The sequence below is a fragment of the Dermacentor variabilis genome, chromosome 1 (assembly GCF_050947875.1).
Source record: "Dermacentor variabilis isolate Ectoservices chromosome 1, ASM5094787v1, whole genome shotgun sequence".
Taxonomy (NCBI): domain Eukaryota; kingdom Metazoa; phylum Arthropoda; class Arachnida; order Ixodida; family Ixodidae; genus Dermacentor; species Dermacentor variabilis.
In genome coordinates this window covers 210,006,511-210,026,433 of record NC_134568.1, presented here as the reverse complement: position 1 = coordinate 210,026,433, position 19,923 = coordinate 210,006,511, and the positions used below count along the sequence as shown (strand labels likewise).

At 43.4% G+C, this 19,923-nt stretch overlaps 1 protein-coding gene across 3 annotated transcripts in view; it reads right to left on the bottom strand.

The window, feature by feature from the left end:
* c11.1 (maestro heat like repeat family protein c11.1) overlaps window positions 1-19,923 on the bottom strand; it is a 212,376-nt gene that overhangs the window by 138,520 nt on the left and 53,933 nt on the right. For all 3 annotated transcript variants that reach the window (XM_075703967.1, XM_075703969.1, XM_075703968.1), the window contains exons 10-11: window positions 9,586-9,664; window positions 7,035-7,163 (exon numbers count right to left, since the gene is read on the bottom strand). In XM_075703967.1, the coding sequence (XP_075560082.1) occupies window positions 7,035-7,163; window positions 9,586-9,664 (208 nt within the window). The remainder of the gene's footprint in view (window positions 1-7,034; window positions 7,164-9,585; window positions 9,665-19,923) is intronic.

Genomic DNA, 19,923 nt, shown 5'->3' with positions numbered 1-19,923 from the left:
CACGTAGCCCGATGGTGTCACTCTCTAGTAAGCATGTTAAAAAATAAAAAAACTACTTAATCCAGCTTGAATAGTAAGGGGTAGTGTTTATTTTATTCAAAAAGAAAACAGAGGGAGGAGTTAGTAAAATGCACAGCAAAAAAAAGATATATTGGAAAAAATGCGTAAAACTCATAGTGAGACATTCTCAAATACAAATAAAGACGAGATGCATAAGAAGCTAATATTTTCCAAGATGAGCTATTTGTATCAATTTTATCCCAAGGTGCCGGAGATTCCATATGAAGGCAAGGCGGGAGAACGCCTCTGAATTTTATAGTGACCCATTGTGAATACATAGTAACTAATATTCATTAATTGTACAGTGAGTCGTGCTATGTTTCGTCAATAAATATATTGAATCGCCCGCTCAAATTACTTGCAAAGATTAATTATTGGGCCCAAGCATTACATCAAGGGAAGAAATAATCTTTTGCGATTACTATCGAAATCCCCCACTTCACTTTCACGAAGGCATTACCTTCTTTCAGGGGACGTCAAAGAGGGCAATGCCTTCGTGAAAGCGGTCGTTTGAAGCGATACATTTCACTGAGAAGTGGAATGGGTGTACCTTAAGAAAGCCGAATGTGCAATTTACTCAAAGCCTAATGTTCGCTGTCTATTCCTTGTGACCACTACACAGTAATGGCAAAAAATAAGTTGCATTCGCAAATGTTATGCCGTGACTGAAGGGGATATTACGAGATTCGCAGTTTGTTTCTCCGGTGTTCTTGGTGAGCTAAACAAGGCATCTTTATTTCTAGGGGAAATTAGGGGCATGGTATGGATAAGGTGTAGGCAATGCTCCAAATGGGTGGGTTAAATGCGCATTTTCAACTAGAATAGGTATGCAAGTAGTCCACAGCCTTATTAGTCTGTTTTACGAGCGCTGTAAGACTTATACTGCTGCGCGTGCATAATTACAATAACAACTGAGATAAAATTGTGCGAACATAAGGGGAACAATAAGCCAAGTTTATGTGCGATGGTACATGCATGTTGATCAAATACAGCATCAAAAAATTGTGAAAAAGTGTTCGAAATTATCACGCGACTGCTACTGTCCCAATAGAGTTTAAGATACTTTATACTTTGAAGGAACAGGCAGCATTTCAAGTGGAATGTGTCGCATAGTTTTAATATTTCCGGGTTATCGAGAAGCATTACGAAATATCATTGAACCCTCATTTTTTTGTTCTTACTTTGTCATGCGTGATATATTAGTTTCTGTTGGTGTCCTCACTGAACTAATGAAGGCAGCTTTGTTAGGTTTGGTGACTGTAAGGACAAATTAACGGGTGATATGGAGGTGAAGTTCAAAGCAAATGGCTTTCGTAATAAATTATGTATGCGAGCACTCCAGCGTGCTTGAGCGTGTCTAACGAGAGCGGAAGAATTGAGCCCGGTGCTCTGGCAGCACTATAAAAGCCGCCAAGACCAAATTTAGCGACAATTGGTGGTGCCCAATGGAAACTTCTTGTGCGAAATGGTTGGATCAAATACAGCTTTTGTAAAAATTTTCTTATTCAAGCAATAGAGCGTGTGATATAGCTGCTATCAACTGTGCTTCCCGGTGTCTCGACATAGCTGTAGCTTACAACAGGTTCATATTTTGTGGAAAGTGGAGGGGGGGCCATTGTAACTGCAATGTGTGACAAAATTACGTTCCTGGTCCGGTTAAAAGCGTAATAATGAGCCGTCGTTTTTATTTCCTTATTTTCATGCGTCATAACACCTTCCATCCTTGTTTCAGCGATGTCCTCCATGAACTAAACAATACATTTTGTTTATATTTGGAGAAAATAAAGGGCGCGTTATCACCAATATGTAGGCAAACTTCAAAGATGAATTAATTATGACATTTTTAGTACATTACGCATGTAAGCTATTCGGAGCTTTATGAATGTGTTTTGCGAACAAAATTTATCCCATTGCCCTAGAATAATTGTGAACTCTACAGACATCAAATCTGGTGGAAATTGAGTGTGTGGGAAGGGGGGGGGGGGGCATTATAAAGCACTAAAGCATTGCATACCCCCCTCAGCAGTTGTAGTGGTAGTTTTTAGCAGCTTCACTGGACGTCCACTGCTGCAGGGCCGGGATGGCGAGTCCATTTTTCTTTTTTTTGTGTGTGTGAATATTGCAAGTAACTCATGTTGATTGTACGTCGTCGCCTATAACCTCGGCAGTACTATTACATAAACTAGCGATACATTTATGTTGTAGACTTAAACAGCAAGTACAATTCTTTGTTGAATTATTTAAATTCTTTGTAGCAAATGTGCCTTTTTATGTACGCTATACTGCTGCTACTGGGTGAGATCCGAGACCACTGTGGGTGCACTCATTGCCTTTTGCCCCTGTATCATCGAGATGTTATATAGTTGCAAGAGATAAATGTAAATTAAGCTCAGTTTTCTAGCCCCGTGGTTCACCATGTGTAATTGATAAAAACGCCCCTGAAGGTTAAATATACTTATAACAAAAGTATTTATTTATTTATTTATTTATTTATTTATTTATTTATTTATTTCAACATACTGTAAACCCTTTGACAGGGTTATTACAGGAGTGGGGTACAGAAAGAAACAGTAATAATTGTAATTGTCAGGATAGGTATGCTAAACAAGCACAAGTAAGAAGGAAAAATATACATACAACAGTAAGTATCGATACGAGTATTGACAAGCATGCTAATAGAAAAAAAAAACTAATCATATAGAGAGTACAAATAAATGACATCAGGTTGATGAGTATGTATTAAGCGAGTTATGTAACATCTCAAGGAAATCTTCAATTCTTTGCTGTTCGACTATAAGTCGGTCAATGGTATTCCATTCCCGAATGGATCTAGGGAGAAAAGAATAATAGAATGTATTGTTGTTGCACGCATATTCTTGTAGGGTGAGATCATGTGTGTGACGTAGTTGCCTTGTTTGTTTAGTTTAAACGTATGTTGTGTGGTCTATCTTAAAATAGTTGTGCAGTAGCATATATAAGAACTTCAGGCGGTGGATTTTAGCACGACTTTGGAGTGAGGGCAAACCTGCGCTGCGTAGCAATTCTGTCGGGGAATCAAGGCGTCGATAGCGGTTAAAAATAAATCTAATCGTTTTGCGCTGCACATTTTCAAGCATGCCGATACCGCTACTTGTGAAAGGGAACCAGATTATATTGGCGTATTCTAGAATCGGTCGGACAAGTGTGGTCTACGCTCAAAGCTTAGTGTCACGGTCAGCGTGCCGGAGCGTCCGCTTAAGGAAAAACAATTTTTTCATTGCTTTCGCGGTTATAGCTTCCGTGTGAGCTGCCCAGCTGAGATCAGAAGTTATTATTACACCAAGATATTTGTACTGGGTTACATTTCGGAGTGCGACATTATTAAAACCATAAGAGAATGCTAAGCTTGTTTTCTTTTTTGTTATTGTCATTGCAACTGTTTTGTCTGTATTAATCACCATTTGCCAGTTAGACCATTTCCAGGCTATTTCACTTATTGTAATATTAATTGGCAATATATATATATATATATATATGGAGAGACAGAGCGAAAGGTTAGACCTTCTGCGGTTTGCCACCCCCCCCCCACACACACACGCACTCTACAAATAGTTGGTACGCCACTGCATGTCTTTTACTGCAGCAGTACATCAGAAAAAAGCTCTGAAGACCTGCCAGTACACTTATTTCGCCAAATCGATGCTCATCCTGTGACAGGAGGCAGCGGATGCACGCGTGTTCAATTAAGGAATACATACTGTGTCCCGTGACAATTGCCCCTTTCCACGCTTGTTGAGCTTCACCGCAATAATTTGCGCACGCTTCACCGCGCAATATTTCTGTAGTGAGGCGAAGCTGACTTTTGGCAACCGGCATTATGCAACGCGTCGTGCTTTCCGAGCTTCGAAGCCAATCGCGAGGACCACAAAGGCGGAGTCGGTGCCATTGCTGACAGCGGCGAATTCTTTCAATGAAAAACACGGCACAAAACGGCAAGAAGCTTAATAGCGAACGCAGAAGCAGCTAGGCCTAGCGTCTGCGGTGGTGGCTACAGCTGCCAGCGGATCTGCCTGCGAGAGCGCCGGTTCGAGGAGCGACGAGGTAATCAAAACGGTGGCTTTGGTGGTGGTTTTATTAATGCCATTTCGGACCTGCCATGACGGCAAAAAGTCCGGAAAATCAGATGGCGAAGGGTTCTTGCATCCGAAATTTCAGACGTTATTATACATAGGCGCTATGGGGTACGTGGTGGTGCCGCGAAGCCGTCCGAATTATCGGGCGTACGGAAAGTCGGTCGTTGACTAAACACTGGTAACTCCTCCTACTCGAGCCAGCCTTACCGCGACTTTCTTTCCCTTTCAATAAAATTACAGCTAATTTTCCCTGATAGAAGTGCAAATTCCCTGAGTTTTCCCTGACTTTTTCCAGACTATTGAAAATCCCTGAGAATTCCCGGTTTTCCTGGTTTTCCCGGTTGGTAGACAGCCTGGGCATCACAATGATGCAGCAGCAGCTTACAGCAACAGATATAATGTGTGAACACTGTCACATCGTATGCACCTGATTATTGGCTAAATGCACTGATTGTCACTAGTTTTTCTCATTGATTCGATCAGGTTTAAGTATTTGTTCTTGTAGAGTACATGAAAAGAAATACTTCATAGAACTTGTTCCTACAATAAAATGCAGGTGTGGCAACTGCCCCTTTACTCATTGTGCTTTTCCTGCACATTATAGTTTGATCTGTTTGTTAACTTTGCAGAGGGCTTGAGCTGCTCAAAGGCAACATTTTTTAGAATGTAGGCAGTTGGAAATTTACTAAAGCAGGTGACTCCCATCTCCCAAAATGCATCACTGGAATAGGGAAATAATCTCCCTTTGATTATTGGGCTTCCATCAGGCTTTTGGCACTGGCTGCAATGTAATTGCTTTTTTGCAGTAGTAGCTGTGAAAACTCAAATCATTAGGAACGGAAACTTAACGTTAATTATCCTAGATATTTCCAGTTCTTAAAAGAAGAAAGACTTTGAAGAACATGGCAAAGACAACAGGATAGGAACGTTAACAATGTGAGAGATCGGGCTCTCAAACTGTTCAAGAATAATTTGAATAGCTGGGTCTAAAATTTGATCAAGGATCTGTAGGATCAGAAATTTAAAGATGACAGATCTAAAAATTTTCAAAAATTGAAAATTGTTACCTAATTGTGCCATGGGTTAAATGATGTAACTCATTCCAGCTGCATAGACCAATTACCACTTTACATCTTAAGTGTTGTTACACCAATTTGAAGAATAAGCTGCACCACCTCAAAAAAGAATGTTGACCAGTCATTTCAGAGAAGCGTACAGGGGAACATGAAAAAAAAATTTTGCCACTAGTCCAATATTGGCATTGGTTACCTTCGAGCAAATTTGTGCTCAAATGCAGTAGGCAGTATTGCAGTGGACAGTATTGCAATATTTTATATGAGCATGAGTGACATAATGAGGGTCAAAGTAAATTGCTAAAATAACCCCAAAACAAACGATTTTGCCAAATTTTCACACTTAGAAATAATTTTCTGGATGCTGTGTACCAAGAACCAACGAAGAATGGAACCACCTCACTGCCTCCACCCCTAATCTGTGTCCTGTCAAGAACTTAAAGGGGCCCTGAAACACTTTTTATCAAAGTCGAGAGATGCATTTGAAGTTAAATTAGACTATTTCAGAAATACTTTGCCATAAAAAGTACTACTTCAATGCGTTTAGCAGATGCGGAATCATTGGCAATCAAACACCCTCTTCGCAGTGCTTCCGCTCCATCTTCATTGACTTGCACTGTGAAAGGTACGGCAGAATGGAGTGAGCCTACAATGCTCCACCTACTGAATGTCATTGTGGCGTGCAGTTCAAATTTGATTTTGGATGTTCATACAGGCACCACTTTTCCGATTTTGGCACCTACAATGTGCCAAACGTAAGCCAAACGTGCAAACGCCATTGTCCTCAGCAAGCCGCAGTGCACTCAGCCAATGAACTCGTCATGGCACCCTGCGGCGGCCACCATATCTACACTACGTAGCAGACCGCAACTACGTGCAACTGCAGCACTTGCTTTGTGCACAACAGGGCTAGGGTGCATGCTGTGCTCCTGTCTGGCTGTGCTATGCTAGTGGTGTGGACTGGCTTTGTCCTGCACCAGCTTGATCAATGGATAGTAGCCACATCCTAATTGCGCATTTTGAAGCACTATCAATAGCTCAATCATTACAAAGCAAAGTCTGCCAAGTCATCTAACCAGGAGCGACCAGAAGTGAGCACATGCTGGAAAGCATCCATGTGGTCTGACCTTAAGTTTCACGTGGTTCAAGGCTAGTTGGGTGTTCAAAACTAGTCGAAAATAGCGAGACCCAATGGCTACGACACTGATAAATAGGGTGCCCAAAGTTTAATTCCTATGCACGTGGACACGGCCAAGTGCGACCAGGTGATAGTTGGCTTCTTCCGGAAGAATGTAATTATTACAGAAATTCAAAAGCAGATTTTTGCTTACTTCAGCCTATTTATAAAGCTGCGTTAATAAACATACACAGTAACAGCCGAAAGAAGCGCACTGATCCAAACACCCTTCTTCACTGATGTTAGCTATTCACCAATAGCAGCCACATATGGGAATCTGCTATATTACAAAATAAGGCGTCCAGAAAAAGAGTGAGGAGCAGGCTTCTGTTGAAAAGAGAGCGTTTAAGAGAAAGGCGACTTTGTGGGCCGCTTACGAGATCCACGCGCCGCACACGAATACAAAATTTGGCTGAGATGTTCACAGCAGCATATGCTATCCACAAACTGTTTTTTCACCAAGCCCGAGGAGTGGTTCAGGGGCTCTTTAAAGACAGCAAATTCATATATATTTGTCCTTGCACTTCCTCTGTGAAGCTTTCCACTGACTGAAAGTATGAAAAAAAAAAAACATGCATACACACACGCACACACACGCACACAAACAGTCACCTTGTTCTGTGGATCCTGCACAATTGATTATGTGTTTCAGCACTGTCAGAGCTCCGATTCTTGTTTTATCATTGCTGTTCTCTGCTTTCATCAGGAGGAAGGACGTCAGTTTGTCAGGAAACATTGTAGCTTGAGGAAAGAGCATACATACCAGAAAAGTTAGCAAAAATAGTAATTAGAAACAATAATAGTTAGAAATTATTAACACTTTTCCACTACCGAAGTGGCCATGTATGAAATCCAAGAGAATCGAACAGCAAAGACTAGTTAACATGTAGTGCAGCTTTGGGTAAAGCGGGGATTCTCTTAACCAAGAGTATAACAGCTCTTCATGAAACAATGCACAAACAACAATGGTACATAAGGGATCTTGAAATTTCAACCAATGTGCTGACGACTTGATACAGCAAACTTAGCATGCTTCCATGCCTAAAATTACTACTGGCGTGCAGACAAACAAAGGCAATAATTAGAAAATGGACAAAAAGAATTAAAAAAAAAGGATGTGGAAGTTCTCATGTCCATATCAAAATCAAATAGACAATGTATAGAGACAAATGGTGGCAGGACTGTAAAACTATCATTAAGCCACAACAGACATGGCAACCAACAGCAATGAAGTCAGCACACTGAAGGCAAGCCGTAAGTTTTATCTGTCCTAATAGCAACAAAAAGCTAACCACAATAATGCATAAATGAATCCGCATGTGCATCGAGATAAAAGTGCAATGGCAACTTGGCTGAGCACTAGGGCTGGGCTTCAATCAGACTTTTGGATTTAGGGACATGAACATTATTTTTGAGCATAAGCTTCAAAGAATAAATGAACAATGCTTTGTGAATGGACAGCTGCCTTAATTATTAGTATGTCAGTGACACCTTGTTTTAGTGGACATATATCAAGCATATCAAACGTGTGCAGATGCTATCAAAAGTCCAGCAGCAGTGAGAGTATTCCCTTCCCCACTTTTTCTACTGGATTGAAGTACACTAGGCATGTGTAGCTTTGTTCTAACTCCTGGGAGACATGCAAACAGGTGCCACATTAGTCATAAGATTGTACATAGTTAAGTCTCTGGTTCTCTTCATTGCTAGTGAGCAAGCAAAGCAGGAACATCAGTGCCGACTCATTTCGTTTTTTTCTCATGTGACCTCAACCCAACTCATCACAATAAAGAATGTATTAATCATGATTGAACTCTTAATCAATTAATTGGAAGGTTAATCAATCAATCGCCCAGCCCTACTGAGCACAGACTTACTATCATGTCACTGCACATGAAAGAATGTGGAACAGGCTTTTTTGTAAGGCACTAAAATGTGCTAGCTCCGAGACATTTCCTGGTCGCACCGCTGTAGCTATAACATTATTCTGGTGCAGTGATGTCTTGGTGTGGCTACACTTCTGGTTAGCTAAAGTCTTCCATTCCCCCCTTCATCTGCAAGATGACACCTCTGAGCAGCAGGGAACTCCAGTGCCAATACTGTGACGCGTCAGTGGTGGTGGCATAAATGTTTATAGAAATATTGGCCTCAGGGCCTGGCTTTGCCTTCATCTCTTATATCGCAATATCTAGGCCAGACTTGATGATGTAGGTGAGGAACAAGTTCTGAAGAAGGTCCTATGCCCATGCTCGGATGCTGACCAGGGCACATGGCGAGATGTGTCGTCAAGGAAGGTGCATTCTTGAAACATCTGTTCCAGAGCACTTTCGAGTAGGTGCACAGCATTGACAGCGTTTCTGGTGCCACAGAATATTGTACAGGCAAGCTTTTCTGCCAGTCATTCAGCCTCTCAAGGCACCTTGACACAGCCTTTCCACAATGTAACACGTGAGCAATTGGGTGTAAGGCGTATGATAGCTGGGCAGTTGCCCTCAGACTAAACCACAGCCCTATACAGTCACCTTGAAAAAGCACAATGCACAGTACCTTCAATTGGCTGCATTCTCTGAACAGCTGTCCTGCAAGTGACTGTTGTAGGTTCACAAAGTCAGGTGAATTATGCAACCAGTAGCTAGCAATTCACATGTGCATTGTTTTCTTCACAGAGTTGGTTCTAAGCCAATCTTCTGAACATGGTCATCTATGGTAATTATGACTCAATCAAGACAGTTCTTCTGTTCTCTTTCGCTTAAGTTGCTCTAAGGTGTCACTTTGTCAGCAAATATAGTACCTAAATCCTAATCCCTCAATTTAATTATGCTTCCATGCCCATGGCATAAGGCCAATGTTAAATAATGTTGGCAAGATCACAGATCCTTGTGGGATGCCTGTTATTAGGAAGCAAGTAACTCTTGCTCTCTTCTGTCTTAATGTCTTGACTGCAAATAGCCAGCCACTAAGGAAGCACTGGACAAAGTGCAACATTCTTGTTGGGCTGACCCTCGTATCAGAAATCAGGAATCATGGTATACAGAATCAAATGCATTACAGACGTCTATCACCATGTTTAAAGCACATAAATGTAAAAAAAAATCTTATTACAACGAGACTGCAAACAAAACTCGCAGGGTGCCGCGAGTCATGAATAAATATCGAAAAGCTGTACCTAAAACAGTAAAACAGCGTAGGCTTTCGTTGTGGTTTCGAACACTTGCAGGTTCCGTGTAGTCCGGCGGGTTGCAAACCTGCGCATGTACATAAAAACATTCTTTCCCTTTCTGTGCTTTATAACAGCTCTTGTGTCATTAACACGAGTCTTACATTGCACAACAAACTACACATATTGAAGGCCCACTTCTAAACATAAGGTAACTGCCTGGCATTTTTCTTTAGGTTATACTGACTCATTTCAGAAGAGCAACTAAAACTTTATATCTTCAGCAATATTTCTGTCACATGTTCTCCTAGGCATACAGTCATAAGCCAGAAAGGCAAGCCTATTTTTTTCTGTAAATTATTTCAAAGACTAGGGAGTGCGCTCCCGATCTATGCCCTCAAACAATTTCAATTGGCCACCTTGTGCTTGTAGCTGCCACTACTTGAATGTGATGTCAGCATGAGAGCAGCCCAACGCTGACGGACTCACCTTGTGGCACTGTCTAAAAACGAAAGATACAGAACTGTTACTGTAATGACTTGGCATTACTTGGTAAACTTATCTGCAGGTGCAAATGATTTGGCAGCAATGTGACCACCATAAAGCAATTTATGTTGTATTTTCCTTGCAAAGAGCTACGTGGCAAAACAAGGTTTAGAGATTAATCTGTTTCAGTCAAACACACAATTTTAAGACATCGCCACAAACACTCCGACTTCTGACCCAAACATCTATTAAAATATATGTTCAGGCCCTATTAAAATTGAACTACAGTAAGACCTCGTAACAGGCATGGCAAGCTGAAGTTTCCACTCACGATACCAGCCCCGATTGCTCCCCTGTGGACAGATTTGAACACAGACGGCCATGTCCTATCTCATAGGAGCTATTGTATGCCTATCAGCATTGGCACGCATGGTCCTGGTGTTTATGTTTTCATGATGGGAAATGCAACCTTGTCATCCTGTAAGCCTGGTACTCAGTATTACTGTGTCGTTCACTGCCACAACAGCATCGACTACATTAAACACAGAGACCCGCCCTTAAAATGCTACAACCTTCCAGGCAATTGGCAAATAATAGACAAGCACAGAACCATCTACACAGTCAAATTAGACATCTTCCTTTCTTAATGTAAAGCATTCTTTGCAGGCACTTTTGGTATGTCTATCTATCTATCTAGCCTCCTATGCTGCAGGACCACGGGTGCCTACGAACTTAAGCCGCTACATATATGCTTATGTTGGTGTTGCCAACATGGTCATGTCATCATTGTCATTCGAGCTCAGTCATCCGACTCTCACCTCTGATTCTCGAGTCCTACTGTGCCAAGCCAGAAGCGTAAGAAGACGCGGGCATGTCTGTGGCAGAACACTAGGTGGTGACTGCCCCAGTATGAACAGCAATTCAAAAGTTTCCCGCCCCGTGCAAGCCAACCAGCTCCTGATGCTCACAAATAATCTTTTGGAAGACTGCAGCTTCATTGAGAAGTGCATCAACTCGGCCATTGCATTCTTCAGAGGTTTACTTGAGCAGTTCGAGGATGGCGTACTACTGGGTGCAGAGGAAGGGGAAAATGTTCGCAATAATCGAGCAGCTAGGCAAGCCAACATTCTTTCTGACCCTCAGCATGTCCGAACTCCACAATGAGCGCTTGCTCGCAGTCAGTGAGAGAGTCAAGAAGCAGGTCGAGGTGCACTACCACAGGGTTGATGCCATAGCCAGCTACCTGCAAAATGCTTTGCTTATCTTCGATTCCCACAGTACGTGGGATTTTTCATGTCTTCTTTTCATCCTAGTTGCACAGTAAATTGAGTGGCCCTGCCAGCAAAGCAAGAAAGATTTACAAGCTTTGTGGCACCCCATCCACTCAATGCTGGTTCCTTTCTGGATTAAGTGTGCTGCAGGATAAGCTGATAAAATATAATCAGTTGTGGTTATACAAGCAGCGCAGTCTTTTTTTCTAAACGCTGTAAGTGCAATAGCATATATTGAAAGTAAAGTCAACATGATCATGGGTATTTTCTGTGATCTGTATCCACAGTCTGCAATTCTGTGAGGTTGCATCTCGTATGAATGACAGCAGTAGTAGTAATTAATAAAAGGAAAATGAGACAACCACCCAATCCAAGCAAATTGCTACAAAGGAAACCCATACGGGTTCCTCAAAAGAAAAGCCTTGCAGTTGACGAATAATTCGTCGTGGTCTGGGATGAATTTTTCTCAACTGTAAGGCTTTTCTTTCGAGGAACCTGTATGGGTTTCCTTTGTAGCAATTGCTGCAATTGGGTGGAAGTCTCACTTTCCATTTATTAAAGGGACACTAAAGGCAAATAAGAAGTCAATGTGGACTGTTTAAATACCATTCCAGAAACCTCGCAACGCTTGTTTTGGGCCAAGAAAGGACTTAATTTACAAGAAAATTGCATCTGAATGGTCCAAATACCTTTTTCGAAATTCAGATCTCCCGCCACCCAACCGGCGGAGTGGTGCCGTTGCATACGCCATCACCACCCTCTGCTGCCATCGGTGAGTAAAACGGCACCCGACAGAGGGCAGCACCTAGCCAAGACAGAGCGGTGGATTCGCCGCTGCAGCTGCTTTTTGGTCAAGTGGCGTAGACTGTTTGGGCATCCCACGGCATAATATGGAAGTTGAATTGTCTGCTACTTGCAGTTTGGGTGAGTTTCGCGAGCCAGCAAAACCAGCGCGGCGCTACGCGATCAGGAAAGTACTGAAACACGAAAGCGTGGGCGGCGCAGAGTCGAGCGAGAACGAAACATTTCTACCAACCGCATCGTTGTCAAGTGTAATTTCAATTAGTTCTTTTTTCTAAAAGTGATACAGAACTGAATAAGAAGCATTTTATTTGAATAAGCAGCATTTTAGGCCCTGTTCGTGATATTATTGATGCCTTAGAGATTCCCAAGCACTAATCTATCACTTTAGCTTGACTTAATATTTGCCTTTAGTGTCCCTTTAATTACTTTGCTCCACCTATCAGGTTTCCACAGAACTATTACATCAGGCAGTAATAGCACTATAAACAATTGGCAATTGTGTGCTGTTTCTCATTAAACACTTAGTTTGATCTTTTGTCATGTCTTTGCAAGCTTCTTCAGTACACCACTCATGAAAACACTTATAAAAGTACAGACAATGGCATTAGAATCAGGATCTTGAACCGAAAAAAAAAAAATATATATATATATATATATACACCAGTTTGGTTTTGGTTTGAGTTCAACACATTCCGATTTCATTCTGGTTCAATTCCAGCTCAGAAAAATTAAAAATTTTATAATGGTTCGCAAACCGGTTTGCAGCTCTGAACTCATTTGGGAACAGGTTTGGCACAGTAAACTTTATCTTGTCCTATGATGGCAACACGCTACACAGTGCTACTGACTTTTCCACATGGCGCATGCACAGGCTATGTGCGGAGGTGGAAGGAATAGGCTTCTTGGCCTATGGCTGCAGTAGAAATTTACAGAGGCATTCAAATAGTGAAATTATCTAATCAAATCGAATAATGAATACTCACAATTTAAAAAAAAAAGTGAAATAAGTTTTGTGAAGTCTGTTAGGCAAAGAAAAGCTTGCCTACATTATTTGATACATGTACACCAGATGTGATACAATATGATCACATCTGATGCACGATGACAATAAAAGTAATGAAAAAAAATGGCAGGCCTGCCCATAACATGCAGCACAGTTACAGCATAAGCTGCCTCCTCATAGCTCGTCGTAAACTGTTTGAGTATTCCTACTAAGTAATGATCATGGAAGTAATTGGTGTAATGTGTACACATATATTGTAATACAGTGACATAATACAGCGAGCTGTGGCTTGAGCTGCTATCTGCACAGCGGTCTGTTGAGCCTAACGTTGCCTGGCTGCAGTGGCGTGTGTAGCTCTATGCTTCCCTTCTTTCGTGGCAGTCTGCACTTTGTGAAGACGCACCTTTATGTACACTGAAAAGTCATGGCACTATGCGCAGTGCTGTCGAGACTATGAAAGTGCCCACGCTAGCCGGGTCGTGTGGTCAGTGCACACAGTTGACATTGCACGACACCTGGTGCTACTATATGCAACTGCAACTAGTGCACACAACTACATAGCTGCACACATGACACCTTGCGCAATAGGCTGCCTCTAAAGGGCCTCCTTTTAAAGCTGCTCACAAGCACTCTCGTGGCTGAGTGGTAAGATACTCGACTCACGCATAGTGTACCTGGGTTAAATTCCAGCTAGAACTTAAGAACTTTCTTACAATAGACGATAGCTGCTATGGACACTGGCAGACATCGCCACCAAAAACGGCTCTTGTAGTGAGCCCATAACAGCTTACGCTAAGAGACAGGGCACATCCCAGGTGCATTTAGTAGAGTATAATGGTCATTGAAAGAGCTAAAGACAATATGACAGTACTGCACATTGTTTTGAAGGAGTCCAAACATGTTGAGAAGGGTGAAATGGTAAGTTGCTTTGTGTAAATTGAGACACCGGGTTCATAGGCTGCCTAAGACGAGATATGCATACTCGACGGCTGGTAACTATTGCACATAAGTGGCCTCTTCCGAGTGTTTGCTTATGAACTTAGTGTTTGCTTAGTGTTTGCTTATGACAGTACAATCATTTGCGGAACTGCGGTCCTGCTAAACCAGAATCCTTCAGACGAGTCTTCATTTGCATCAGACTTATTCCCAGTAGACTGCAGAAACTGTAGTTGTCCCTTACAGTATTCAAATAAAACTATAATAAACAGCCTTAAGGATGCAGCCTAGATACAGGCATTGAGATGTGAACAGGCCGTGCAGTTCCATAGTGAATTTTTCTTTGTACATTTATTTTATGTTTTTTCTTTGTCAGAGTCTATGGTAACAGTAACAAGCTAACTTATAACAGCCAAATCGGAAAGCTTCAAAAGATATGGTTATTCCGAAGAGCCCCTGAAACAAAGTTTCGGACATAGGACAGAACTGGCTTGGCCGATTTCAGAAGTGCAAGCGTCTCTGCTTAGTTCTATACCAATTCTCGCACATGATGCACTTGCAAGTTGTAACAATTTGTTAGTGGGATGTGCCAACTAAAAAAGTATACGTTTCAAAGAATCACTTATCTATTGAGCACCCTATATGGTTAAACCATTTAGTGCGGAACCAGTAACCATTATCTTTTTCTGTTCAGGTTCAGTTCGGGTTCTAAAATTCTAAAAATTTTGAAGTTACGGATTTCTTGCTTATATCCACGAACAATAAAAAATGTGAAGCTACATCGGCTTTCTGCAGTTTAATCGTGGCAATGCATGCTGAGATGCTATTACCATACTTGACAATGTGATGTTGCGAGAAGTGTCGTATGTGTAGCCATAGAAAGTGCTGGCAATACAATAGAACCTCGTTGTTACATTCCCATTATGTACATTTTCCCAGTGCCAACATTCACAATTGAGAACACAAAAAATTACCCAATAGAGTTACACTCGTTTTTTACCGGCTAATATGTTCCCGGAAAACAAGATTTTTCGGCACCAACGCTCAGTACGTCGCCAAACTGCAATCGTACATGTTTTCTGGCTGCTAGATCCATGTGAGCAAGAAAAGGCACGAGGCGCGCACGGTCAAGAACAGTATGTAGCTGCCCGTCTCTGGTGAAAACGATGGTGCGCACAGTTCCCTATTCCGGTACCAGCAAATCTCAATGCTCAAGCAAGTGGCAGAAAAGAGGGTCAGATGCCAAAACAAGGGCTTTGGAAAAGGCACTAGCCACAACGTTCAAACTGCCTTTCTGGTAGCAGACAACAAAGCTGTGCCGCTGCAGTGTCAATGACCAAGCGCAAGGCGGCTTGCAGGCTCGTGCAAACACTTAAGCCAGGTCAGCGCCATGTGGTCTATCTCCAGCACAAACGGCACTCCGTCGACGTAACAGTCAAACTTCAAAGAAACTTCAAAGCAAAAAGAAGGACCAACTGGCAGCTGGTCCACACAATGCGTGCCCGACCCCAAGGGGCCAGTAAACGGCGGAGAGGAGAGCTAGGCTGCCACTCCGACAGGCACATGAGGTCTCACACGACTGGCGAATAAATCAATGACATAGCACGGTGGTTCATGAAATATTAAAATTGGGACAGAGAGCGGTCAGCAAGCGGTTCTGCACCCACAGTAGGGCAGGGAGGCTCAACTGCAATGTATCAACATCTGCGCTAGGAACAGAAAGAGGCCAGCGAGCGTGCTTGCAACTATGGCAGGGCACGGAGGCTGCAACGTGGCACATTCATCTGAGAAAGGCGCTCGAGAGAAGAAGAGGCCAACGAGCAGGTTTACACTAGCAGCAGTGCAGCGTGGCTGGTGTATTGAGCACTGTACTGTGTTTGGGGCAGGGAAAGGCCCACGAATGAACTGGCAGGGCAGGGTGGCTATGATGCAGCACATGGCACAGTGCACAGTGCCCAAGTGTAAGTAATAACAAGTGAGTAACAAGTGTAAGCAGGGTGTCGACCAAGTTGACATTTCCAAATTCCCCAAGTTTTTCAGGTTTTCTCTGAGTGCCTTTGCAAAATTCCCTGAGTGATGCAGAACTATGTTTTATGTCAAGATGGGCTGAAACCATATCGCCCAATGCTGTCACTCTCTGGTAAGCATATGAAAAATAAAAAAAAATACTTAATCCAATTTGAATGCTAAGGAGTAGTGTTTAAGTTATTCAAAAAGAATATAGAAGGGAGGGGTTAGTAAAATGCACAGCAAATAAAATGTCTTCGAATAAAATTGCAAATCGAGTCGGACATTCTCAAATATGAATAAAAAGATATGCATACAGAAGCAAATATTTTTGAATATGAGCTACTATCAACTGATGGCAAGCTCAAGGGTATGAGGCCCAAACTTTGTCACAATTGAGATTCTCTCTCAACAGCTAATAAGCCAACCTCAACTGTCCTGACATACTCTCAGCTCGCGCACGACGCCTCAGTGTTGTGTTTCACTGCTTTAAAGAGTTTATTTTGGTTTGGATGAGGGACATCTGCATCACGGCATCAGCAAACACTTTGTTTTTTGAGTTCAAGCTCCTTCAAAACGGCGGCAGCACGCTTCCTTTCCCATTCATTCCTCAATGTGTAGGTCCTTTCTGTTCTTGTCCTCCTTCCACCACTCGTTCGCCCCATAGATCATTTGGAGCATCTTCTAGGTCAGTTGCACAGTCTACGTCCGATTTTTTTAACTTCTTAGGGGCCGCAAAAATGTCCGAAAAATCGGCCAGTTGGACAAAATAAATGCATGTTACTTACTGCCCTTAAGGGCTCAAACCGCCACAGGCACATTCGAAAACGCTGTGATGGCCTGTCGGTACATGTATTAGGCATATCGGTGCTCATACTGTGACAGGAAATACCGGGTGCACACGTGTATAATTAAGGAATACATACCGTGTCCGTGGCAATAGCCCCTTCCCACGCTTGTTATACTTCACTGCAATACTTTTGCGTATGCTTCATCAACATTCCTGTACGAAGGCGAAGCTGACTTTCGGGAACCGGCATTATGCAACGCACCATGCTTTCCAAGCTTCTAAGCCAATCGTGAGGACCACAAAGGCAGAGTTCGTGCCATTGCTGAAAGCAGCGAATTCTTTCAATAAAAAACACGGCACCCAACAGCAAGAAGCTTCATAGCGAACATCGAAGCAGCTAGGTCTAGCGTTGCCGCAGTGGTGGCTACGGCTGCCAGCCAATCTGCGTGCGAGAGCGCCGGTTTGAGATGGCAAGGTAATCAAAATGGCAGCGGTGGTGGCTTTGATTAATGCTGTTTCGTATCTGCGGTCTGGAATGTCTGGAAAATCAGATGGCAAAGTGTTGTTGCGTCCGAAATTTCAGACATTCTGATACATTGACTCTATGGGGTACGTGGTGGTGCCATGAAGCCGTCCAAATTATCGGGAATCCAAAAAGTCAGTCGTTGACTGTACACTGGCAACTCCTCCAGCCAACGACAGGACGTCAAAGACGATTCATTACGATTCCTGTCTGTTACTTGTGCCAGCATTACCCCGGCTTTCAACCCTTTCAATAAAATTACAGCTAATTTTCCTTGATAGAGGCACAAATTCCCCGAGTTTTCCTTGAGTTTTTCCAGACTATTCAAAATCCCTGATGACTCCCGGTTTTCCTGGTTGGTAAACACCCTGGTAAGTAACAAGTGTAATCGTGTCAGCATCTAAGCAGTATGGCTCCAATGTGGCACACTGGACACTCAACTGCACTCAGGACAATGAGAGGCCAGCAAGCGAGTTTGTGCCAGCACCGAAGCAGAGTGGCTCTGGTGTGATGTGGAGAACAGTGCCCTGTGCTTGAGGCAAGGCCCAGGAACGAACTGGCAGAGTGGGATAGCTCCAACGTGACACATGGCTCAATGAACCGCGCTCAAGACAACAGAAGACCAGCAAGTGTATTCATGCTGGAATCTAAGCAGGGTGGCTCCAATGCAGCCTGTGGAGCACTCAGCTGCACTCGGGACAAAATGTGGTCAGCGAGTAGGCATAGCATGTCGAAGCAACTAGCTGGCACCTGGTCTACGCACATCTCAAACTGCTGAGAAAACCTGTAACTGCCATGGCTAGGACTAGGGTAGACATCCAAATGGTCGAAATCACCAAAGGGCGCTCTCGATGGCTGAAAGAGGGTTACCAAGGTGAACGTACCTCGTGCTGTCGGCGATGCTTACGTCGAAGAACAATAAGTCCGTACAGTAAAACCTCGTTAAATCATACTCGCTTAAACAGTAGTTTCGTTTTAAAAGTAGTAAAGTCAAATCCCTGACTCAGCGGCCATTGAACATAATGTGTTTTGTATCCGCATAAACCGTACCAGCTTATTGTGTATGTATCGGTTAACAAGTAGTGTTTCAACTTTTCGTTGCGCAAACACAGCGGTGCGTAGTCTCCATCGGGTGGCCCGGCAGAACAACAAGCCTCAGAGATCGGAACAACAGCCTCCAAGCGCCCTGTGTGTTCGTGCGTGAAGCCACAGCAACATCAACATTATAACATCATTTCGGTGGCATGCCAGAGAGCGTTGTGACGTTGTGCATGCAAGGACTCGCATCATGCCGAAGCTCGGATAAAAAAAGATGCCGGATGCTCAGCATAGAAGAAAAATTAGACATTGTTCATGCTACCAAACGTGACATGAAGAACTTGGCGCTGGCACGCGACAGGGATCTGCTGTTGACTACGGTGTGTGGCATTTGTGTGGCAAAGAAGTTGCTCGGCAGCGCTGCTGCGACTGCGAAGGGATGTCGGCTATGAGGTTCGACTTTTCGCCATCGTTGCCTCTGTTGTTGCTGAAGTGTTGGCTAGCGACAGTGATGAGGACGACACAGAAAGCGACAGCACAGGCGATACAGGCCCAACAGTGGCAGAAGCTGTGTGCTACATCAGCCTCATGAATGCAATCGTCTAGACGAGAACAGCACCCCGCAATGAAAAAGGCGCCCCGCAACTTCTGCAGCACTACCGCGCGTGCACGGAGAATACATAACGCCAACAAAGAATCTGCCATGTGAGTGTTTGCCGAGAAGACGGGGCTGGCTGAAAAGCTGGCTCGCAGCTTCAGTAAGTTTGAGGCCGCTGTCGTCGCTGCTAGGCTGCCGCGGCATCAAACGAAAATAATACTTTTGTCGCACGAAGTGAATAAATACTCCAAGTTTTTTTACCCTTTCATCGCATTCTCTCTGAGTTCCGTTTCTGACAGGTAAGTGGTCTATCTCATGCTATTTCGGTTAAACAGTGCTACCATTTAGTACATACTTTTTCCGAGCTCCGGCCAACTATGGTTTAACGAAGTTTCACTGTAGCAAGGAAGTCAAGCAGGAACGAGAACTTTGAGGGGGCCTGCTTTGATGCCATGCCAAAACCAAGTTGGGCGCCAGTTGTGGGGACTTGCACCACAATGCAACACTCATAGCACTTACGGGCAAAGGCTCACCGCAAGATCAATTAAGTATGTGTGCACGCTGTACTAGGGCTAACTAAGTAGTGGTCAACTAAGCACGAGAATGAGAAGTCGCGAGAGCACAGGTCCCATGTAACCAACTCGTTGCAGGCCTGTGAGCATTTGCCGCAGCGATGAAGGACTCGGCAAACGAGAGTTCAGCGGGAGAGAAAACCTGGGGGCTGCTACTCGCACGGCCAATGACACATTCCAGTGACATATGCTCACACGGTAACTTGACACCGGAAAGAAGAAGCATGGTTTGCGCAGGAAATTAGCACCGCTGCATTAGGCGTGTCTGCCATGTTGTCACTGGGGTATCTGTTCCCTGAGATCCAGCTAAGCACCACGT